Genomic DNA, 23,745 nt, shown 5'->3' with positions numbered 1-23,745 from the left:
TATTGGAGTATGCCTCTTGTGTGTCTTATCTGTTCAGGAGCTATGCTCAGTGTTGCAGTGTCTCTGCATCGGGAACTGAGCTGTACAAAGGCAGCATGGAGCACACGAGTTGATACTATTAGAAGAAGTGTGAACACACAAACACACACACACACACACACACTCATAGCCTACGTACACACACATCAACACCTTCATACATACACACGCGCGCGTATGCCGTTATCAGGGCATGACATTCCATCCATGAAATGTGACCTGATGTCACCGCGGACAGGGAGAGCGGCTCATTAGACTGGAGAGGAACACACCACAACCTTGACCTCTCCTGTTCTCCACCTCTCCTCCACTCCTCTACCTCCTCTCCCTCTCCTCATCCTCTCTTCCCCCTCTCCTCCACTCCTCATACTCTGCTCCGCGTCTCCTCTTCCCCTCCCATCCATCTCGCCTCCTCCACGTCATTTGGCACAGCCGGGATTCGAACCAACAACCTTCTGATTAATAGCCCGACTCCCTAACCACTCAGCCATCTGACCCCCAAAAAGGGGCCTAGCTAGTTAAAGGGGCCTAGCACAACATGCAGCACACACTAAAGCTCGCAGTAAGCGCTGCAAGCCTTTCCAGAGAATGAAAGAGCCTAGTGTTGAGGGACACGCTTGTTTTCAGTGCTCAAGAGGTCACGAAAGGTCCTCCGTCATCAGAATCTAAGATCAGCTGCTGGTTTCCTCTTCGGTGGGAGACGTGTAGAGTGTCGGCGGTGAAACTGGCGGCATGGCGGTGCTTGGGCCCCCTCCTCCTCCTCCTCCTCCTTCATCCCACCCTAACGCCTGTCCTCCATCTTGTCTGGTCACCCAGGAAGCCAACCGGACGCTCCACACGGACAGCCCGGACCTGCCGGTGTGTTTCCAGCTGTCCGTCCTGTCATGGCTGCCCTGCCTGTACCTCTGGGCCGTCAGCCCTCTCTACCTCCTCTACCTCAAGAAGAACAACAAAGGCTACATCATGATGTCCATCCTGAACCGGGTCAAAACGGTGAGGAGAAGGAGCTCAGGCGGCCGTGCGACACGGTCGCCGGTTCGTCAACGGTCCCTGTCTCGGAGGTTGGGTTAGGGTCTTCGCCTGGGCGACTGGTGGGCTGTTTCGACTTTTTGTAAATGTGTCTTTGTATTTAGTGTGTCTCTCTCTTTCTTTATCGTCCTCTATTTCTGTCTCTCTCTCTCTCTCTCTCTCTCTCTTGATTTTCTCGATATCTCTCTTTCCCTCTCTTTCTCTCCTCTGCCTCTCACTCGCCCTCCCCCTCCCCCCCCTCCCAACATCTCTCTCCCTACCTCCCCCTCCCCCCTTTCTCCTTGCTCTCCTTCTCTCCTTGCTCTCCTTCTCTCCCCCCCCTCTCCTCTTCTCCCTCACCGCCACCCTCTCTCTCTGTCTCTCTCCCCTCTCTCTTCCCTCTCACCTCCAGGCTCTGGGTGTGGTCCTGTGGATCGTGTGCTGGACTGACCTCTTCTACACGTTCCACGAGCTGCAGAGTGGCTTCTCCCAGCCGCCCATCTACTTCGTCACTCCGCTGGTGGTCGGCATGACAATGGTAGGTTCTCGGACAAGCGGACGCGCCGGTGTAAACCCACCGACCTTGGATCACTCACGCCCCTCCCTGACAAAGGGCCCGTTCTATAGATCCGGCTAGCGTACTTTGCGAAGGTTGTAGCCGCTGTATTGGGGTTTTGTCTTGATTCAGTGGCGGGTCTGGTTTCTGTAGCATTTCTGGATTGTTTTTTTGGGTGGGGCTGTTTTGGTCCGTTGCAGTGTGTGTGACCACAGTAGCCCACATACACAGTAACCCACATCCGCTAATACAGGGCAGGGTGAACTCGCCTGGAATGGGATTTATTGGGAGCGCGTGTACATTTACATTTAGTCATTTAGCAGACGCTCTTATCCAGAGCGACTTACAGTATGTGTGTGTGCCATGTGAGAGGGGGCGTCTGAGGACAGCACCGCTACCTTAAATGGCCTCTGTGTTGCTGTGCTTATTTAACTGTGTACCACTCTCTCTCCCTCTCTCTCTCTTTCATCTCTCTCTCTCCGCTCTCTTTCTCCATCTCTCTCTCTTTCATCTCTCTCTCTCTCTCTCTCTCTCTCTCTCTCTCTCTCTCTCTCTCTCTCTCTCTCTCTCTCTCTCTCTGTCTCTCTCTCACACACACACACACACCACCCTCTCTCTTTAATCTTTCCCTCTCTCCAATCTCCTTCTCCTTCCCCTCTTTTCTCTCCTCTCCTCTCCTCTCCCCCCCCCCTCTTCTCTCTATCTGTCCATCGTTGTCCTCATCCCTGTGTGTCTCTCAGCTGCTGGCGACCTTCCTGGTCCAGTTGGAGAGGCTGCGAGGCGTGCAGTCCTCCGGGGTTCTCTTCATCTTCTGGTTCGTGTCCACTCTGTGTGCCATCGTGCCTTTCCGCTCCAAGATCATCCAGGGCCTCCAACCAGGTACGGTGGTTCAGACACCATCCCACACACGCAAGGCACACGAGTCTCGACTCTCTCTCCTCACACACTCTCTCTGTCTCTCTCTCTCTCTCTCTCTCTCTCTCTCTCTCTCTCTCTCTCTCTCTCTCTCTCTCTCTCTCTCTCTCTCTCTCTCTCTCTCTCTCTCTCACACACAATGCACACTCTCTCAACTCTCTTTCACTCTCTCGCTGTCTGTCTCTCTCTCATGCACAAACACACTCTCTTAACTCTCTCGTATACACTCACACACACACACACACACACAAACTCTCTCTCAAACACACAGGACACTCAACTCTTTCACGCCATACTCTCTCTCTACCTCTCTCACACACACACACACACACACACACATACATTCATAGTTCATATTCTAAAACCTCTTTTCATCCACGTCTCCCTCTTCTTATCTACCTCTCCTCCTCTCCTCAACTGACCTCCCTCAACCTCTGAGGGTGAATGTATCACTCCTTCTCTCCTCACTTCCTCCCTCCCTCCCTCTCTAACACCCTTGTTAAAGAGCTTATGCTAGTTGGATACTTTGTGGTGTTGGGGTCAACTGAGGTTGATAATGAGGAGGTGAGGGGAGAGGAGAGGGAGTCCAGGAGAGGGCAAGAATGCAGAAATGTGAGGATTGTGTGTGGATGGGGGTGGGAGGGGGGGTGGGAGGGGGGGGGGGGGCGTGATAGGATAGGAGAGGATAGGTTAGGACAGACAGGCAGACCGATAGATTGTGTGTGGATGGTGTGGATCCTTGTACCTCAAGGATCCATAAGATCTATACACATCCGTGTCTTAGCTTGTATAAAGGGCTTTACACATAAATCGTTTGATTTGATTTGGATTATCCCCGATGCTCTTTGCGAAAACATTTTGATTTAACCACCGGGAGCAGGAATCAGCTTTCAAATCGGCGCTGTAAACACATAGGTTGGCCTCAATATTTTCAGGCCAAGTGGTAGGCTTAACCGCATTAACTGTCCTGCCATGAAGGGTCAGGTGAGGATAGGCTGGCTAGCTGCATAGACGGCTGGCTCCTTTCAGAGACAGACCCTCGCTCTGTGTCTGTGTGTGTACAGTGTGTGTACAGTATATATGTGTGTGTGTACAGTTTGTGGGTACGCGTTCAGTATGTCTCTGTGAGTGTGCATGTGCACAGTAAGTGGGTGTGCGTATAGTATGTGTGTGTGTGTGTGCATGTGTGTGTATACAGTAAGTGGGTGTGTGTGTGTGTATAATGAGTGTGTGTACCGTGTATGCGGGTGTGTCCAGTATGTCTGTGTGTGGGAGCACAGTGTGTGTGTGTGCGTGTGTGCAGTCTGCGGGTGGGTGTGTGTACTGTACGTCTGTGTGTGGGAGCACAGTGTGTGTGTGCGTGTGTGCTGTGTGCGGGTGGGTGTGTGTACTGTACGTCTGGGTGTGTTCCTGACGTCCGCGTGTTGCAGACGGAGGGACCGGACCATCTCCGACTCGCCACCTTCTACGTGTATTTCATCCTGCTGGTGCTGCAGCTGGTGCTCTGCTGCTTCAACGAGAAGCCTCCCCTCTTCTCCAACGTCGACACCGATCCTGTGAGGAAACCAAATGCGCCTGTGTGTGTGGATGTGTGTGTGTGTAAGTGTGTGTGTCGATGTGAGTTTGTGTGCGTTTGTGTCAGTGGGTGTGTAGGTTGTGGTGCGTTCGCGTGTGTGCGCGCGCGCGTGTTCTTCTGCGTCGGTGTGCCTTCGGCAAGTGGGGGGGGGGGAGGGAGAAGAAAGGGGGAGCGTGCGAGAGAGAGAGAGAGAGTGTTGACGTGTGCTCGGGTGCCCAGCACAGCTTACTCCCAAGTGTGTTTAGAGGGAGCACACACACACACACACACAGGCAGGGAGTCGTCTGGCTCTGTCCTCATCTGACTCGCCTGGCCTATTTATTTCCATTTCTGCGTATTCCTTCCCAGAATCCCTGTCCTGAGTCCACCGCCGGCTTCCTGTCCACCATGACCTTCTGGTGGTTCACCAGGTACCAGAACATCGTCTGCAACACAGCCCTGCCCCCCCCCCCCCCCCCCCCCTGCTGAACCCACGTAGGACTGAGATGTATTTACTGTAGTCCAAAAGATGCATAATAATACAAAGGAAAAACAGGCTAGACCACTAGGAGACAAAAAGGAACAGGACCAATCATTTTTCTTTTACAGATGTTACAAATGGTACCGTAAATATCTTTGAAATTTACATTAGAAACTGTTGGGTTGTCAGCAGTCCCCAGTCATGGAAACATACAGATTGACCATTTTGTAATCTACTGTTATTACTGAGAAGATTACAGGCAGCACTGCAGTGTTTTGTTTGCAGTTTGTTATTGTATCTATGTGTTACGCTTTAGATACAAATGATCTTTTTTCTCTCTCCCCGCCTCTCATCTCTTTCTCTCCCACCTCTCTCTCTCTCTCTCCCACCTCTCTCTCTCTCTCTCTCTTCCACTTCTCATCTCTCCATCACCTCTTTCTCTTTCCACGGCATCTCAATTTTCCTCCTACTCTCTCTTGCCTACCCCTATCATTTCTCTCGCACACACCTATTGTTCTCTCTCTTATTTGGTCTCCCTCCCTCGCCCCTCTCTCGTCCCCCACCCCCACCTCCCATCTTAGAATGGCAATCAAAGGCTACAAGAACCCTCTGGAGGCTAAGGACTTGTGGTCGCTGAACAAGAGGGACAGCTCCGAGGTGGTCGTCCCTCGCCTGCTGAACGAGTGGGAGAAAGAGCAGGCCCAGGCTCAGACCTCCAGGTAGGAGGGAGGGAGGGGGGAGAGGAGAGGGAGGGGAGAGGGAGAGAAATCTCATATTGGATCAAACTTTGCAGGTCTTGCAGGCTACAGTGTAGAGCAAATTAAATCACATTTTCTTTTTACTGCCCTTTTTACAAGCAATGTTACAGAGGGCTTCACAGATTAGCACAACCAATAAACCCCCCATTCCAGAGATGTTTGGTGATACAGACCAGCAAGTCAGGTCTGGTGGAATACAGAACCAGGGTCCGGTTGCATAAAACACCTTAAATTAAGATTTTCCTTAAAGTCAGAGTTAAGGTTTCCTTAAAATATAATTGGTTGCACAAAACACCTTTAAGTCTTCTGCTTAAGGTTTCCTTAAACGTTCCCTAAAGTATTTAAGGTTTTCTCCTTGAGTCTTATAATGTTGGTCTTATACTTAAGGAATCCCTTAAAGTTCTTAAAAGCGTTGCAAGAAAGACCTTAGCAACCAAAGTAAGGAAGACAACTTAAGGTACCTCTGACATAATCTTTACCGCATTGCCGAGTTTATTGAGATAAATGAACCTATATTCCAAGAAGATTGTTCCGCGTCCACGAGAACCCGATGGATACGTGTAATGATGAGCAATTGATTTTAAATGATAGATTTGACCGGCAGACAATTCATGAATTGTCCGACCGTCTAGAGTTGGATAACTTTACTTTCCGCTGCTGTGCTCTTCCAGCCGTGTTGCAGTTATTAATTGCTCTACGGTTCTATGCTACTGTATCTTTTCAATCTGTAATAGCAGAGGTTTCTAACGGTCTTACTCGTCTGCTGAACCCCGTGGTTAAGTTCCTGGCAAAACAAGAGGAGGATGAGATAGCGGCGCACTTATTTAATTTTGCCGGCTTCCCGAGAGTAGGCCTATGCGGCGTGATAGACGGGACCCACATAAGGATCCCAGCGCCCGTTCAATATGAGGATCAGTTTGTCAACGGAAAACAAAATCAACATTCAATCAATGTCCAGTTAGTTTGTATGTAAATGAGATAACCAACGTTGTTGCACAATAGGGGTGTGCGACTGCACAATTTAGTATCGATCCGATACCAAGTAAATACAGGGCCAGTATTGCCAATACCGATACTTTTTTCTTAGAAAAGCAGCTTATCTGACGTTACTTCACGTGCACGCCGGCAACAGGTCACAGCATAGCGGGGGAGGTGGGGGAGGGGCAAACTGAGCTTGAGCGAAGTGAGAAGAGTGGTGTTTGCACAACCACTATTATGTAAAGGGAGTTGTGCGCCGAATGAAGAGAAAAGGAATTTAAACGTAAGTATCGATCTCATCACGCGAGTATCGATCGATACTGATACCAACTTTGGTATAGATACTATCGATACTTTAGATCGACCCACCCACCCCTATTGCACAGTGGCCTGGCAGTAGCCATGACGCTCGGATACTTGAAGAAAGCAACGTAGCGAGGGAGTTTGAGGAGGGCACCCCGCTTGGAGACAGTGGGCATCCATGTCGTTCATGGCTCATGACACCCTTCAGGAATCCTGCCAACAGATCTCAAGTGGCCACACCATCTATCAGCTGCATTCTTGACCTTAAATTGGGCCTATAGCTGAATTTACTCGATGTTATTGCTAATAATTGATTAGCTCTCCATCTCCCACACAACATGAGAACTACAACTTGGCCTGTGGAAGACACAGGCCATTGAGCGGGTCCAGTGGAAACGCCGCTCCCACTGCCTGCATGCTGAGCTCTGTGTAGGTGCAGGCAAAGCATGCCAGATCATTTTAGCACGTGTGGTGCTGTTCGACCTATCCAAAAACGTCATTGCACATGAGGAGGATGAGCAGCATGAAGCCATTGAAGAGTTTGAAGAGGATGCAGAAGTTGAAAACAATGGCTACACTATGCGTGAGGCCATTGTGAACAATTTCTTCCGTGAAATGTGACATGCTACAAAAAAAGAATGATTCCATGTTCTTCATTTTTTTTTATTTTTTTATTTTTTTATTTTTATTAACTGCCTATCACAGTCAACAGTCACAGAAACAAGTAACACTAAACAGGAAACTGGAATCAAATGTAAGCATGGAATCGATTCGAATCGAATCGTGAGGTACCAAAAGATTCCCACCCCTAGTGTTTTGTGCAACCGGCCCCAGGGTCTGACCCTTCCACACACTGCACCTCCCAGCACCCGCACTGCCGAACTACTGGAATCTCCTGTCTAAACACCCTCGACACCAGAGACATGGAGTTCCTGCTGAACTTCCACCTCTCGCCACGGTTACCATGGTGTCTGCGTTGTTATCGTTCCCACCATCCAACGCTCTCGCAATCTCTGTGTTTCATTTGGAGGCCCCTTCCATCTCTTTCTACATTTCCTTCTGTTCCCTACCCTTTTCTATCTCCACTTTTTGTGTCAAGTATTGTTCTTTCCAACCCCCCCCTCCGTCTCCCATTCCCCCCCCCCCCTCCATTACCCCCTCCCTCCCCTGTCCCCCTCCTCCCCATTCTCCACCCCGTACTCTCTCCGCCCTGCTACCCCTCCCCCTATTCTCTCCCCCCCTATCCAGCCTGCTCCGCCAGGTGTGTCCAGCCCTGCGTGTCTTGTCTCATGCTGGGTAACTGATATCAGGTGCTAACTGGCTTAAGCCTCCTTTCACTGGTGCGCTCAGGAGAAACCTGTTTCATCGGGAGCGAGGAATTCTGTTCAAGTTGTCAGACTTCACTGAAAAACTGTTTTGTGTGAGCCTCTGCTGGAATCCAACCCTTCCACTTCCACACAAGCACACCACCTCTCTCTCTCTCTCTCTCTCTCTCTCTCTCTCTCTCTCTCTCTCTCTCTCTCTCTCTCTCTCTCTCACACGCACACAGATGTGTGATTTTGACACTATGTACAGTATTCACACCGAGTTTCACTCAGTAAGTGAGAAAGGAAAAAAAGAGACAGATAATGGGAGAAAGGGAGACAGCGCCGTTAAGGCCAGTTGTAGAGAATGTCTAGTGAAAGGCTCTAACTGTTGAAGCACTGTAGGTAAAAAACACTGAATAACCATTGTGTTAACTGTGTCCTGGAATGTGTTGGTTGGAAGCCCGATGTGTCTTAGAGGTCATGATTGGATAAAGCACTGTGTGACATTGCTTGTATTGGCTATACAAACATATATATATCGTATTTCTTTGATTAAACGCCACAGCGTTTATTACACAATGTTCATTTTTGGTGTGGCGTTTATTCGAGGGCGGCGTTTAACTAGTAATAGAGATTTAGTGAATTGTAGCTGCAGTGCGGCCATAGACAAACAAAGGATAGACAAGGAGGTCGAACACAAAGCCTAGTGTAAAATTGAAGCCGTGCAACTCCCTTTCTCATTGGCTATCAATAAGGTGTGCGTGGGTAGTACTTAAACTGTCTCAAATACAAGTGTTCTACCCTGTGGAGAAATCTGAAGCAGCATGCCGAAACGTCCTTCCACTTTAGCTTTCAAACAGAAAGCTGTGCAGAAAGCACTCACCAGCAGCAACAGATCTGTAGCACGCAAACTCTGGGTTGATGAAATGCGAATTCGCGAGTGGCGAAATACATTTTGTATTGTACACTTGTGATTTACTTGTGTAATAAATACTGTGTTTTAATTTAACCAATTAAACAACCGTTTTCAGATTTTTTTGGTGCAGTGCGGTCGTTTAATCGACGGCTGCGTTTATTACACAATGTTCATTTTTGGTGCAGCGTATATACTATATATATGAAATGTAATTGATGAAATGGGATTGATGAAATGGGATTGATGAAATGGGATGGATCCAATGTGATTGGACAAATGTGACTGATCAAATGGGAGTGATGAGATGTGATTGGTGAGCTGGTGCTGTCCCCCAGCCCTGAGGAGACGGTGACGCTGCTGTCGGAGGAGAAGAAGAAGACACCCAGGAAGCCGGCGTTCCTTCGCTCGCTGCTCAGGACCTTCGGACCCTACTTTCTGATTGGCTCTGCCTACAAGCTGCTGCAGGACATCATCACCTTCGTCAACCCTCAGCTCCTCAGGTAGGGGGCGGGGCTTCGCCTGTTCTGGTCACGCCTATGTCGGACCTGCAAAATCCTTTGGGACCTTTCATCTCTCCTTGTTTATTGACTTTTGAACATTTGATAGATTCAGCCGAGGCGTTTTTATATATACATACTGTATATGTATTTTTGGGGCGTTTGTCATACCTTATTGGACAGTGTTAAGTGACGTGTGACAAGAAAGGCAGGTAGAGAGAGACAGAGAGAGAGAGAGACAGAGAGAGAAGTCATGCAGCAAAGGGCCAAGGAACCCAGGCCGCTGCTCACTCATCAGGTGAGCTACCGGGGCGATCCCCAGCAGAGTTTTGTATCCATAGCGACGGATGAGTAGTGCATGCAGACGGTACAGCAGAAGATCAGGGATCAGAAGCGCGTTGTTCTGAGCGCATGACAGCGGTCAGGGTCAAGGAACAGCCACGATGCCATAGAAACAGCTTTCTAGAACAGTAACATCCATGTTAATCCTTCTAGAACCAGCGTTAATTACTGTACAAGGCCAGTAGAGGAGAGTACAGCACAGAATCATGAGACAGAACCTAGACACAGCCTACCTAGAACTAACCGGCCGCTTAAACAACAGGACTGGAGTTCTAGAATTCGGGTCGATCGAATGTGAAGATGCGAAGGTCTAAGCAGTACAAAGAGAAAGCAAACATTTGACTGTATGGAAATAATAGGTCGGACGTAAACATGGGTTCACTAGCCGTGTAATGTTCGGTGTGAAGTGTACTGTCCCTGGTGTGTTTGCATGTGCCACTGTGTTCATTCATCACTTTGTGGTCTGTTTTGTTTGTGATTCAAATGTGTTTCCTCCTCCGAATGTGTCCTATCTCTCTCTCTCTCTCTCGCTCCCTCTCTCTCTTTTTCTCTCTCGCCCTTTCTCTCCCTGTCTCTCTTTCTGTCCTCCTCCACCTCTTCCCCCCCCCCCCCCTCTCTCGTCTCTCGCTCCCCCTTCTCTCCCTCCTTCAGGATGTTGATCTCGTTCACCAAGGAGGAGAACGTTCCGTACTGGTGGGGCTACGCTCTGGCGTTCCTCATGTTCTTCGTGGCGTTCCTGCAGACTCTCATCCTGCACCAGCACTTCCAGTACTGCTTTGTCACCGGCATGAGGCTCCGCACAGCCATCATAGGGGCCATCTACAGGAAGGTACACACACGCACGGGCAAGCACACACACACACACGCACAGTACAAACACACACAGATACACACACCGACAGATACATACATAGAAACACAAACTACAAACACACGTGGCTTTTTAGCCAATTAAGACTAAGACCCAAACACCTACACAAAAAGACACACACACACACGTTTGACCCTTCCCAGGAGTCTGTTACCCCAGTGTTCCCCTCCCCGCCCAGTCTCTGGTGATCACCAACGCTGCCAAGCGCTCCTCTACCGTGGGGGAGATCGTCAACCTGATGTCTGTGGACGCCCAGAGATTCATGGACCTCACCACCTTCCTCAACATGCTGTGGTCCGCCCCCCTGCAGATCGTCCTGGCGCTCTACTTCCTGTGGCAGGTGGGTGGCCACAACCCCCCCCCCCCCACCCCTCCCAACTTGGGAGTGGGGGGGGGGGGGGGTTACATGTACTCTCTGATTGGTGACCCATCCATATTCCTCCTGCTGTGATAAGCTGTATGTGTGGCGCCCTCTGTGGAGACAGACATTACCGGTTGATAACTCTCTGTGTTGATTGAGCATGTCTCCTGGGGTTGAATATCCTACTCTGGTTTGTATGGATTTTTGGCAGTGATGGATCAGTGGGATGTATTGAAGAGCCAGGTCTGGTGAGGTTAATCTGTTTGTGTGTGTATGTGTGTGTTTTATGTGTGTGTTACAGAACCTCGGTCCGTCCGTGCTAGCCGGTGTGGCTGTGATGGTGCTCCTTATCCCGTTAAATGCTGCCATCGCTGTGAAAACCAGAGCCTTTCAGGTACCGGTAGAACACCAGGACACACACATACACACACACATACACACACCGAACACACACACACACAACCACGCGCACACACACATCCCCAAACACATGCACACCAAATACCTAACACACACACACACAGCTGTTTATATGTACAGAGTGTACACAAGTCACGGTGAGTTGTACACAAATCATGTTGAGCTGCTACGCACCCGTGAGAGAATCCCGACCGCAGCCTCCGCTTGAAGTCGGACACCTGGAGATGAAACACCGACTCTGTCTGCTTCTCAGCTGGTTCAGCTTCTCCACCAGTTTCCTCCCCCCAGAAGATCCAAATCGAGACACTCCTTCCGTATTAAAAGACATTATTTGATATTGCATTATTCAGGGACATGTTTTTCTTCAAAGAAGTTGCACCGCTAGCGTATGAAGATAAAACACAAATACCGTTTTCCTTTTGAGCTTGTGTTGTTTTGCAAACTTATCTGTGCTGCTCTCTGTGGTTTTCTTTGAAGTGCACGGTTCCTTCTCCTTTGGAACTTTTCAAAGCATCTTTAAATGCAGGATATTTTTTACTTTGAAATATGAATAACACATACATATTTAGTCCTAGTCAACGGATAATCCTTTTTTTTTTATAATTCTCATTCGAAGCATGTCATTAAATAATCTTCTCTGTTGTGTTATTTTGCATTTGTTCTCCCTACCTTTCTCTCCTCTCCATCTCTCTCTCTCCCTCCCTCCCCCTCCCCCAGGTGGAGCAGATGCGGTACAAGGACTCTCGTATTAAGCTGATGAACGAGATCCTGAACGGGATCAAGGTGTTGAAGTTGTACGCCTGGGAGAACTCCTTCATGGACCAGGTCTTGGCCATCCGCCAGAAGGAGCTCATGGTTCTGAAGAAGACAGCCTACCTCGGCTCCCTGTCTACCATGGCCTGGACCAGCGCCCCCTTCCTGGTACGAACCGACACAACACACCCTCCTCACTTGACAGCCTCTTTGTTGCTGGGAAGAGACATAGGAAGACAGTTTAAACCAACTCCGTTTCCAGGAAGTGACACGGGAAGACATTTTAGACCAACTCTGTTGCTAGGAAGTGAAACAGGAAGGCAGTTTATACCATGTTTGTGGACAGCCACTGAACAGTTTGAAAATCAGAGTTTTTTGTGTGTATGAGCGAAAATGTCAGCCAGAACTACAAAAACTGACAGAACAGGAGGACATAAAGGACATGATATCGGTAATTTAAAAAGAGAGCTCCATATAAAGTTGCTATTCATCCAAATATGAGAGATATTGCCATGACTCAACATGAACACAAACGCCAGGAGGCTGTTGAATAGAGAGAGTGAGTCATTTTTAAGTGCAGGTAGGAGAGACAGCGTGAGCAATGCACGAGTTTCTCCCAAATCTGCTCCAATGCTGGTTCCCTGATGGCCCCTGTTCAGGTTGCCTTGACGACGTTTGCGGTGTACGTGACGGTCGATGAGAACAACATCCTGGACGCAGAGAAGGCCTTCGTGTCCCTGTCTCTCTTCAACATCCTCCGCTTTCCCCTCAACATGCTGCCTCAGGTCATCAGCAGCCTCGTACAGGTGTGCCCTCGACTCTCCTCCTGCTCCTTCTCTCATTGCCCCTTTCCCTCCTCTCCTCCTCCTCCCTCTCTCATTGCCCCTTTCCCTCCTCTCCTCCTCCTCCCTCTCTCATTGCCCCTTTCCCTCCTCTCCTCCTCCCTCTCTCTCATTGCCCCTTTCCCTCCTCTCCTCCTCCTCCCTCTCTCATTGCCCCTTTCCCTCCTCTCCTCCTCCTCCCTCTCTCATTGCCCCTTTCCCTCCTCTCCTCCTCCTCCCTCTCTCATTGCCCCTTTCCCTCCTCTCCTCCTCCCTCTCTCTCATTGCCCCTTTCCCTCCTCTCCTCCTCCTCCCTCTCTCATTGCCCCTTTCCCTCCTCTCCTCCTCCTCCTCCTCCCTCTCTCATTGCCCCTTTCCCTCCTCTCCTCCTCCTCCCTCTCTCATTGCCCCTTTCCCTCCTCTCCTCCTCCCTCTCTCATTGCCCCTTTCCCTCCTCTCCTCCTCCTCCCTCTCTCATTGCCCCTTTCCCTCCTCTCCTCCTCCCTCTCTCTCATTGCCCCTTTCCCTCCTCTCCTCCTCCTCCCTCTCTCATTGCCCCTTTCCCTCCTCTCCTCCTCCTCCTCCTCCCTCTCTCATTGCCCCTTTCCCTCCTCTCCTCCTCCTCCCTCTCTCATTGCCCCTTTCCCTCCTCTCCTCCTCCTCCCTCTCTCATTGCCCCTTTCCCTCCTCTCCTCCTCCTCCCTCTCTCATTGCCCCTTTCCCTCCTCTCCTCCTCCTCCCTCTCTCATTGCCCCTTTCCCTCCTCTCCTCCTCCTCCCTCTCTCATTGCCCCTTTCCCTCCTCTCCTCCTCCCTCTCTCTCATTGCCCCTTTCCCTCCTCTCCTCCTCCTCCCTCTCTCATTGCCCCTTTCCCTCCTCTCCTCCTCCTCCTCCTCCCTCTCTCATTGCCCCTTTCCCTCCTCTCCTCCTCCTCCCTCTCTCATTGCCCCTTTCCCTCCTCTCCTCCTCCCTCTCTCATTGCCCCTTTCCCTCCTCTCCTCCTCCTCCCTCTCTCATTGCCCCTTTCCCTCCTCTCCTCCTCCCTCTCTCTCATTGCCCCTTTCCCTCCTCTCCTCCTCCTCCCTCTCTCATTGCCCCTTTCCCTCCTCTCCTCCTCCTCCTCCTCCCTCTCTCATTGCCCCTTTCCCTCCTCTCCTCCTCCTCCCTCTCTCATTGCCCCTTTCCCTCCTCTCCTCCTCCTCCCTCTCTCATTGCCCCTTTCCCTCCTCTCCTCCTCCTCCCTCTCTCATTGCCCCTTTCCCTCCTCTCCTCCTCCCTCTCTCACTCATTCTCTGTCGTCATGATGAGAACATGTATCTATTGTATAAACAGGACCCTGCAGACCAAATGCTCTGGTAAAAATAACATTTACATTACTTTGTGTGTGTGTATGTGTGTGCGTGCGTGCGTGTGTGGCGGGGGCTCCAGGCGAGTGTGTCTCTGAAGCGTATCCAGAATTTCCTGAGTCACGATGAGCTGGACCCAGAGTCTGTGGACAGAGCCAACATTGCCTCAGGTAAAACCATGTGTGTCCCCCACCACACACACACACACACACACACACACACGCACACACTCCCTGCCGCGTCTCGCCAGGCAGGTTCCCACTTGTCGACTAGAGGAGAGAATAGTCACGGGTTCACAGAGTGGTAGAGTGCTGTTCTGTCTAGTCATGCTAATACTGGCTGTTTTCATGCCGGCACTTTGGAAAGTGTTTCTTTGTGTTTCTAAGCCTGGGCTCAGTCAGTCAGTTATTTTTGTGCTCTGGGCTGCGCTGTAGCCCATTGCGATGTTTGTTTTGTCATGATTGAATCCATTAGGCTGTGAGTCAGCATTTCACGAAGTGTCGTTTTTTTTCACCAAGTCACAAAATGACAAAGTGTCAGTCGTTGACCTGCAAAGCATTCCCCAAACTCGTTTTGAAAAGAAAATGATGTGTCATTCTTATCCGTCACATCCGGGTTGCTCTGCAGGAGGTAGTGATGTTCCGGTGTGTTCTCTTCCAGACTGTGCTGTCACCGTGGTCAACGGCAAGTTCACCTGGACCAAAGAGGACCCCCCTGTCCTGCACAGGTACGCCCTCCAGTTAGACCAGCAGCAGAGTCTGTCTGTGTGCCACTGATGGCACTGATGAATGAGTGAATGAACGGTGTCTCCCCAGTATCAACTTTATGAACGAGTGAAGGATGTCTCCAGTATCCACCTTATGAATGAGTGAATAAAGTCCTCAGTATCAACCGTATGACTGGGTGAATGCTCATGTGTGTCTGTAGTATCAACCGTATGAATTAGTGAATCATGTCTCCAGTATCAACGGTATGAATGAATGAATAAAGTCCTCAGTATCAGCCTCATGGATGAGTGAATGCTTATGTGTGTCTCTAGTATCAACCTTATGAATGAGTGAATGTGTATGTGTCTCCAGCATCAGCCTGATGGTGCCGCAGGGCTCCCTGCTGGCTGTGGTGGGTCATGTAGGCTGTGGGAAGTCCTCGCTGATCTCGGCCCTGCTGGGAGAGATGGAGAAGCTGGATGGGGAGATCTCTATACGGGTATGTTTTCCTGGAAATTGACTCGTTTGCATTTATATATATATATATTTTTTTTTTTTACTGTGTAAAGGTTAACGTTTTCATCTGTTGGGTAGCTTGAGGCAGAATGGTCGAGCATCGTTCTCCTGTACTGAGTCCCTGTCTTTCTGTCCTTTCTCCTTTTCCTGTTTGCCTTTCTTCTCCTCTCTCGACCTCTTCTACTCTCCTCCTTCTCTAACTCCTCCACCCGTTCTCCTCCTCTGCTCACTTCTCCTTCTTCCACTCCCCCTCCCGTCCTCCCTCCATCCTCTCTTCTTCCTCCTCTCCTATCCCCTCCCCCTCCCTCAATCCTTTCTTCCTCCTCCTCTCCCATCCTCTCCTCTCCCATCCTCCTCCTCTACCCTCCTCCTCGTCCCCCCATCCTCCCTTCTTTCTCCTCTCCCCCTCCCCCTCCCTCCTCCCCCCCTTCCTCCTCCTCTCCTCCAGGGCTCTCTGGCTTACGTACCCCAGCAGGCCTGGATCCAGAACGCCACGCTGAGAGACAACATCCTGTTTGGGAAGCCCTTCAATGAGCCCAAGTACCGCTGCATCCTGGAGGCCTGCGCCCTGACCACTGACCTTGAAGTGCTTCCTGGAGGGGACCAGACAGAGATCGGGGAGAAGGTATGGCCCTCCCTGACGCCCCCCCCTCACCCTGGGTCTTCATAGTCTGAAGAAAGCGTGCCATTCGTGGTTCCTCTACAGGCGACCACATGTAGGGCTGCACTGACGGCTCTGTGCGTGCCTTTGTTTATCTCTCCCTCCATCCCTACCTCTTTCTCTCCCTCTCTCCTCGACCTCGCCCGTCCATATGTCCATTCTTCCCTTGCTCCCACTCTTCATCCATCCCTCCCTACCTACCTACCTCTCTCTCTCTCTCTCTCTCTCTCCCTAACTCCTTCCATCCTCCCTACATCCATCCATCCCTACCTCTCTCTCTCCCTAACTCCATCTCTCCCTCGATTCATCCATCTGTCCCCAACTCTCTCCCTCTATCCCTTGCCTCATTCCTCCATCCATCCTTCGACTCTTCAACCGTCCATCCCTATCTCCCTACCGACTCCCCCCCCCTCCCACCTCCAGGGTATAAACCTGTCTGGGGGGCAGAGACAGAGGGTGAGCATTGCCAGGGCTCTGTACAGCGAAGCGGACGTCTACCTGCTGGACGACCCGCTGTCTGCGGTCGACGCCCACGTGGCCAAGCACATCTTCGACAAAGTGATGGGCCCCGATGGGGCGCTCAAGGACAAGGTGAGACCCCAGGGGAGACGCAACCTCCCCTTCCGAGGAGGTTGACCTCCGGCGTCTTTGGCAAACCCGCTGCAGTCTCGCCCCACTTTAGCGCGCGCGCGCACGCGCACACGCACACACGCGTGCTCTCACACACTCGTGTGTTCTCTCTCACACACACCCTTTCTCTCTCTCCCACACACACACGTTCACACAAACACACACACATTACATGGGCTGGTAGTCAGCCTGGCAGGCTTGTCGAGACTTGCAGTGGGAGTAAGACCAGTCAGAGGAAGTTGTAACTCTTATCTGGTTTATGGTTTTAGACTCTCTTTACTGCTTCACGATGGATCATGTTTATGACTCAGAGGTAAGCTGTTAACAGTACATACCTAGAATGAGTGTGTTAACGCACTCTCAAGTAGATTCAGGGCCCTGTATACCTGGACAGGGTGAAGTAAGGTTTACAGAGAGACTTATGAATAACTCTTCATGCTGTATGTGTGTGTGTGTATGGGTACAGCCATGGCCATAAGTTTGGGCAATGACAAATGTTGTGTTTTGCAAAGTTTGCTGGTTTAGTATTTGAGGAAACAGTTTTCACATGTTTATATAGAATACTGGAATACAATAAGGCGCATTTCATATTTTTTAAAGCTTTTTTGGGGCGAACATTTTCAATACATGCAAATAGTCGCCTCTTTTACAGCAGTCAATCTGCTCTTAAAATCCAATCAGAATTATAGAGTGATTTCACCTGGATAGAACTAGTTCACACTTTCCCCTGTGCTGATGATATGACTTACTGAAATCATGTTAGCAGTCATTTTATGCCAAGGCCCAGCAAGCTTTGCAAACACAAAATGTATGTCGCTCCCAATACTTTTGGCCACGGCTGTATGTGTGTGAGCGAGAGTGAGTGACGTGTGTCAGAAAGCGTGAGTTAGAGAGCATTCGCGTGTCCGAGAGCACAGGCCCGTGTGTGTGTGTGTGTGTGTGAGATCACATCTCTTCAGGGTGTCGCCTCTGTCTTCATGCATCAAACCAAACAAGGTGTTCCCCCCCTGCTCCTCGTTTCCCTCCAGACGCGGATCCTGGTGACGCACGGCATCAGCTTCCTGCCGCAGGTGGACAACATCATGGTGCTGGTGGACGGGCGCGTGTCAGAGATGGGCTCCTACCAGGCCCTGCTCAAGGAGAACGGGGCCTTCGCAGAGTTCCTCCGGAACTACTCCCTCGAGGACATCATAGAGGAGGAGGAGGCCACAGGTGTGTGTGAGGGGGCTATAGTGTGTGTGTGGTTGTTGAGTGTGTGTGTGTGTGGGAGTAGATCCTGTAACATTTTGAGGTGTGTGTGAAACGAGGCCGCCTATACGTAACTAACACCGACCTGGCATTAGCTCAGACACAAAACATTCTAACGATGTGATAATTGAACAGTGATTGCTTTTCTCCCTTCCATGAAGCCGACCTATTATCCGTGGACCCCCAGAACAGTTTCATCATTTCCATGTCATTATCCCCACAGAGGCCTTCATTGATGATGAAGAGTTCCCTGACGACGCCCTTAGCAACCACACAGATATGGTGTCCAACGAGCCAGTGGTAAACGAAGAGAAAAGAAAGTTCATAAGGTACACACAAAAGTGGAACAAATCCACCTTTGCAGAGGGATGGAAGTTCACGGAACCCCTGTTCTCTGCTTCCCGACCCCTGCATGACCCCTGACCCCTCTCCCATGTCCCCCTGTCCTTAGCTGCAGCGCTGACCCCTCTTCCTTGACCTTTGACCCCTCGCAGGCAGATCAGCATCATCTCGTCGGATGTGGAGAACCCCAAGACGAGGTCGGTGAGGAAGCGCCTGTGCAGCGAGCGGAAGCATCCGGAGCCCCTACCGGAGAAGACGGCGCCATCCAAGGAGAAGCTGATCCAGGCGGAGACCACCGAGACGGGCCGGGTGAGTGGAGGGCTCCGGCGTCGTCGGGGGGGGGGGGGGGGGGGGGAGGGGACACGCTCGCCCCGGTCGTCCCCGTAACCGTCGCAGACTGTGACGTGGAGTTTTTTTTCTTTGTTTTTTCTCCCACGCACGAAGATACTGTGATTTTGATTATTGGACATTCTCCGCCCCTCATCCTCCCCCCCCCCCCCCCGCCCAGGTGAAGCTGAAGGTGTTCCTGGAGTACGCCCGGGCGGTGGGGCCCGTGCTCTCCGTCTTCATCTGCTTCCTGTACTGCTGCCAGAACGCCGCCGCCATCGGCGGCAACATCTGGCTGAGCCAGTGGACCAACGACGCGGGACTGAACGACACGCAGGCCAACGTGCCCATGAGGGTGGGGGTGTACGCCGCGCTGGGCATCGCGCAGGGTGAGATCTCCTCAGATCCCTTTTAGATCGAGTCGATCCCCACGGAAGATCGCCTCAGGATAGGGATGTATGGCAGGAGACAGTTCACTTTGAGCTCCTCGCGTATCAAACATCAAACCTTGGCCTGGGGCGAAAAAATGAGGGTTTTATTCTTTTGCATTCAAATTGAAAGTCATTGCCTAGAAACATATGTTGAAAACATATCTGCCAGTTAATTCAATGCAGTGATTCATCCCACAATGAATCACTGTGAAGTGCGGTATGATTTCCGGTGAATGGCGTGCTAACCTTCTCACAGTCTAGTCTTAACTTCTCGGGTTATTGTGGAGTTCACATGGAGGAAATCTACTTTGACGCACAGTCCCAAAGAACTCCACCGCCCTCTCAATTTCAACTCCACGTCTTCTCTCTCTCTCTCTCTCTCCCCTTTACCTCCGCTCTCTTCCTCCTCTCTCCTCCTCTACCCTCTTACTCCACCTCCCTCCTCCTCCGCTCTCTTCCTCCTCTCTCTCTCCTCCTCTACCCTCTTACTCCACCTCTCTCCTCCTCCTCCTCCTCCTTCCCCTCCTCCTCACAGGCATCCTGGTCATGATCTCTTCCTTTACCCTGGCCATGGGGAACATCGGCGCGGCCAGGAGGCTTCACTTTGCCCTGCTCGACAACAAATTTCACACGCCCCAGTCTTTCTTTGACACCACCCCCCTAGGGCGCATCATCAACCGCTTCTCCAAGGACATCTACGTGATCGACGAGGCGCTGCCCTCCACCGTGCTCATGTTCCTGGGGACCCTGTTCTCCTCCGTCTCCACCATGATTGTTATTGTTTCCAGCACGCCCATTTTCGCCGTGGTCATCGGCCCCCTGGCGTTCATATACGTCTTTGTGCAGGTACTGCTGCCGCTGTCCGCTTGGGAAAGCAAAGGATGTGAAATAATGCCTGTTTTTCCCCCCCTCTTTCTTTCTGGAAGAAAAAAAGTGCCAAATAGGGTGTTTCTTCCTGTTCCTGAGTGGCATGCCGCATCCCTATTGGTGGAGCTTTTGTGACCTCTGAATTTGTCGCTTTTGATTCCTGACAGTTTATATGTGTCTTCCTCTCCTTCCTAACCGTGCATACTCTTTCTGTCCATGCCCCTAGCCCTCACTTCCTGTTTTGCCTGCAGCCTGTTTACCCACTGGCACTCACACACTATCTTACACACACAGACACACCTGCATGGGTTGAGTAAACACAGCGATGAAAGAAACTACGGTTCAGATTATAATCTGTTTTCTATGGGGCTCTCTGCTATCATCATCTTAACATTAGCCCTGGTTGCAACATGCAGTCTTTTGATAATGTCCAAGAAGCGTTTGAGAGGGGGAATCGAGAGTTTTCTTGTGTTGGGGGTAGTGTTCTGTTCAATCTGAGTTGTATGGGGCAACCAAATCAGGTCTAACCCAAAGTATTATTTGACAGTGTTTAGAGATGGTTTCAAAAGGTGTCTCGCCACCTGCTGTCAACATCCAACTGTTCAGCAATAACAGAAATCGCCTAACAGAGGCCAGTAAATAGCAGTGAGTACAGGTATTTTGGGGTATTTTACTGCCCCCTGGTGGTGAACCGGTGTGAAAGCGGCTAATTGATAAGCACTAATGGTCAGGTCACAATATTACGTGTGGTTTGATTCTATTGTCTTAAAAACAAGATATTTAGATTTACTGTAGTTATTTTTCCCCACAGGAGTTTTGATTGAACATTGTTCCTGGAAATGAATGTTTCTGACTGAGAGAGAGAGAGAGAGAGAGAGAGAGAGAGAGAGAGAGAGAGAGAGAGAGAGAGAGAGAGAGAGAGAGAGAGAGAGAGAGAGAGAGAGAGAGAGAGAGAGAGAGAGAGAGAGAGAGAGAGAGAGAGAGAGAGAGAGAGAGAGAGAGAGAGAGAGAGAGAGAGAGAGAGAGAGAGAGAGAGAGAGAGAGAGAGAAGAGGTGCAGAGAGAAAAGGAAATCACTTCTAATTAACCAGGGTGTCGTTGTCACCTGTGCCCTTTCCCAGGTGTGCTGTTGCTGGGCAACTGCTTGCTGTGCCGAGCCTACGGCATGCTGCGCACAGCCAAGCTCATGCACGTCCTCATGCTCCAAGGAGTCCTGCGAGCGCCGCAGGCCTTCTTCGAAAGCACCCCCACGGGGCGGCTACTAAACCGCTTCGGCAAAGACGTGGACACTATAGACACCTACATCCCTGACAATATTGACATATGGATGCGGACTTTTTGGTACACAGTGAATGTGCTACTCGTATGCTCTGTCCTCACCCCAATGTTCCTCATAGTCATAGTCCCGTTAATGGTGTTCTATTGGTGGGTCCAGGTAAATCAGAAACTCTAACTCATAAATAGCCCGCAGCATGCTGTCTGATAGACTGTGACTGTTGTTGTTGTCGCTGGTAGTTTTGTCGTCGCGTAGATTGGACAGTCTGTCCCAGTGTTGTAGTGGCAGCGTGGTTTGGTTGCCGTGTTGCTTAGTTTGCCTAACGATGCCGCTGTGTGTTTAATACTATTGTGTACTGAAGCTTTATCTCCGTAGTTGGGTTTGGTGTGGAACGGCTGTTCTCGTTTACAGAACCACCCGTAGGTTAATGTTGAACCAATTAGAGGGAAATTGAGCCTTCGATATGAAATATGTTCATTTGGGTCTGTAGGCTAAATTGTGATCCCGGCGGAGGTCAAATGAAAAGCACAGTGTCATGTTGCTGGGTGGTCGCTAGGGCGCAGCCGTTCTTTAGCTGTAGTTTAGTGTGTGTGTGTGCATGCGTGCGTGGGCATAGTTACATCTCCATGGTTACCTTAAACTTGATTTATCTTATTTTTGGCAAGTCACTTATCATAATCAGTCCAAATCTTATGTTTATCCATCATTAATGTGTGCCTATTAACGACATATAGCCAACTGTTAGGAATACTAATCCATCCACTAATATTAAAGTGGCTTTAACTGGCTGTTACGCTCTCTAAGAACACTACAGTTTCACTACATTTTTTAAGTTTTACGCATGTGATTGCCAGTATCAAAATTCTAATAGAGAAGTTAGTGTGATGCAAATCCACTATACGTAACTGCTCACTCGGTAGCCTAACATTTGACATTTTATTAATTTAGAAAAAGCTACACTTTCACCCAAAGAAACATAGCAACGAATAGTGCAGTACAGTAAGCCAGTCCCTACTGTACAGCAGAAGGTCATGGATCAGAAGAGCATAGTTCCAACAGTATTTCTGTGGTCAGTCAAGGCCGTAGCCATGGAGTCAACATTAGTAGGGACGAAATCTGCTGGGGAGTCTGAGGGCCCCCCCCCCTGAAAAAAAGACAAGAAAAGTCATTCGCGTACAGAACACCAGTATCAGTCATTTTAACGTTTAGTTATGAATATGATAAGATTTTGTATGATAATTTCGGACAGCGTGGTTGCCTGGTGTAGCGTAGAACATTTATATTTTATTTAGATTTGTATATCAATACATTGGGGGGGACATTTTGACCAGATTTGAATATTGGGGGGATGTGTCCCCCTCGATATATATTATGATTACGGCCCTGGTCAGAGTCAAGGAATGGGCTGTATAACAGCGCAAAGTAACCGCAACTCAGCTACCAGGCATGGTGAACGGTAATATCTTTACTGCAATGCAACAATAGCATCTCAACCTCTAACTGTTGCTACTAACCAAAAAGTCACATCTCACAACACCTTGCCTGACTGCACATCCTTGCATATCCCTGGCACAGTGGCACCATCTCTCTGCATGGCTACTCAGCATCCTAATTCTTCTTCTCTGTCTCTAACATGGATAAGCAATAGAACAAGGGACTCCAGTGGGCTTGATAACTGATCTTACCTGTGTAAATGTAATTTGGGGAACAGTGAAACCACTCACTACAACATTAGGACAGCACCGTAAACTTTAGCCAACAGTAATGAACATTGTTATTCCAATATATCAGATTATGATTGATGAATTGTGCCTGTTTTGACACCTATTTGATTGAATAGAAGATTTGAATTGCTACAATTAAAAGTGGTATTGGGGTCTGGGTCCAACAAAGACATCAGCAGAACTCACAGATATTGTCATAGTATAAATACAGTATGCAAAGAAATATGTTTACATATTTACATTATATCTTCAATACCTTTTGAAGCTACCTTATCAATTCCTTAGATAAGGTATTTAATCAATACCTTATCTCTGATACATGTACCCCATGTAGCATAGATAGATACAATTATGTTTGGTAAATTTTAAAAAAGTGGAAGGGGAAACCATGCTCCGCCCGCTGAACTGCAGATGTCTTGACCTCCGACCTCACCACAGTGTATGCTCCAAGCGGTGCGTGTGTGTGTGTGCACGCTTTGCAGTAGCTGACTCAGTACTCAATACCAGTGCATGTGTCATGGCCATGGTAACCACGATGTTGTCCTCCTCCCCCCCCCCCCTCCCCCAGAGGTTTTACGTAGCTACGTCACGCCAGCTGAAGCGTCTGGAGTCGGTGAGCCGCTCTCCCATCTACTCCCACTTCTCGGAGACCGTCACCGGCTCCAGCGTGGTCAGGGCCTACGGGCGGCTCAACGCCTTCGTCACCCTGAACAACACCAAGGTGGACGACAACCAGAAGAGCTACTACCCGGGGATAGTGGCCAATAGGTAGGGGGCGCTGTCTGGACGC

At 49.9% G+C, this 23,745-nt stretch overlaps 1 protein-coding gene across 3 annotated transcripts in view; it reads left to right on the top strand.

Moving 5' to 3' along the window:
- Window positions 1–23,745, top strand: part of abcc3 (ATP-binding cassette, sub-family C (CFTR/MRP), member 3) — a 45,955-nt gene that overhangs the window by 18,228 nt on the left and 3,982 nt on the right. The window contains exons 2-24 of one of the 3 annotated variants that reach the window (XM_062474095.1): window positions 856–1,032; window positions 1,460–1,585; window positions 2,344–2,487; window positions 3,955–4,074; window positions 4,443–4,504; window positions 5,136–5,273; window positions 9,152–9,316; window positions 10,307–10,484; window positions 10,705–10,866; window positions 11,189–11,281; window positions 12,025–12,228; window positions 12,720–12,866; window positions 14,310–14,397; window positions 14,888–14,954; window positions 15,307–15,433; window positions 15,899–16,075; window positions 16,535–16,702; window positions 17,770–17,953; window positions 18,213–18,318; window positions 18,484–18,640; window positions 18,840–19,047; window positions 19,625–19,935; window positions 23,524–23,723. In XM_062474095.1, the coding sequence (XP_062330079.1) occupies window positions 856–1,032; window positions 1,460–1,585; window positions 2,344–2,487; window positions 3,955–4,074; window positions 4,443–4,504; window positions 5,136–5,273; window positions 9,152–9,316; window positions 10,307–10,484; window positions 10,705–10,866; window positions 11,189–11,281; window positions 12,025–12,228; window positions 12,720–12,866; window positions 14,310–14,397; window positions 14,888–14,954; window positions 15,307–15,433; window positions 15,899–16,075; window positions 16,535–16,702; window positions 17,770–17,953; window positions 18,213–18,318; window positions 18,484–18,640; window positions 18,840–19,047; window positions 19,625–19,935; window positions 23,524–23,723 (3,509 nt within the window). Of the gene's footprint in view, window positions 1–855; window positions 1,033–1,459; window positions 1,586–2,343; window positions 2,488–3,948; window positions 4,075–4,442; window positions 4,505–5,135; window positions 5,274–9,151; window positions 9,317–10,306; window positions 10,485–10,704; window positions 10,867–11,188; window positions 11,282–12,024; window positions 12,229–12,719; window positions 12,867–14,309; window positions 14,398–14,887; window positions 14,955–15,306; window positions 15,434–15,898; window positions 16,076–16,534; window positions 16,703–17,769; window positions 17,954–18,212; window positions 18,319–18,483; window positions 18,641–18,839; window positions 19,048–19,624; window positions 19,936–21,076; window positions 21,391–23,523; window positions 23,724–23,745 lie in introns of those variants that run through there. The other 2 variants (XM_062474093.1, XM_062474094.1) reach the window with 2 other exon arrangements.

This window comes from Osmerus eperlanus, chromosome 12 (genome assembly GCF_963692335.1).
Source record: "Osmerus eperlanus chromosome 12, fOsmEpe2.1, whole genome shotgun sequence".
Taxonomy (NCBI): Eukaryota; Metazoa; Chordata; class Actinopteri; order Osmeriformes; family Osmeridae; genus Osmerus; species Osmerus eperlanus.
Note: the sequence above shows the minus strand (reverse complement) of the source record. Positions and strands in the feature narration are given on the sequence as shown.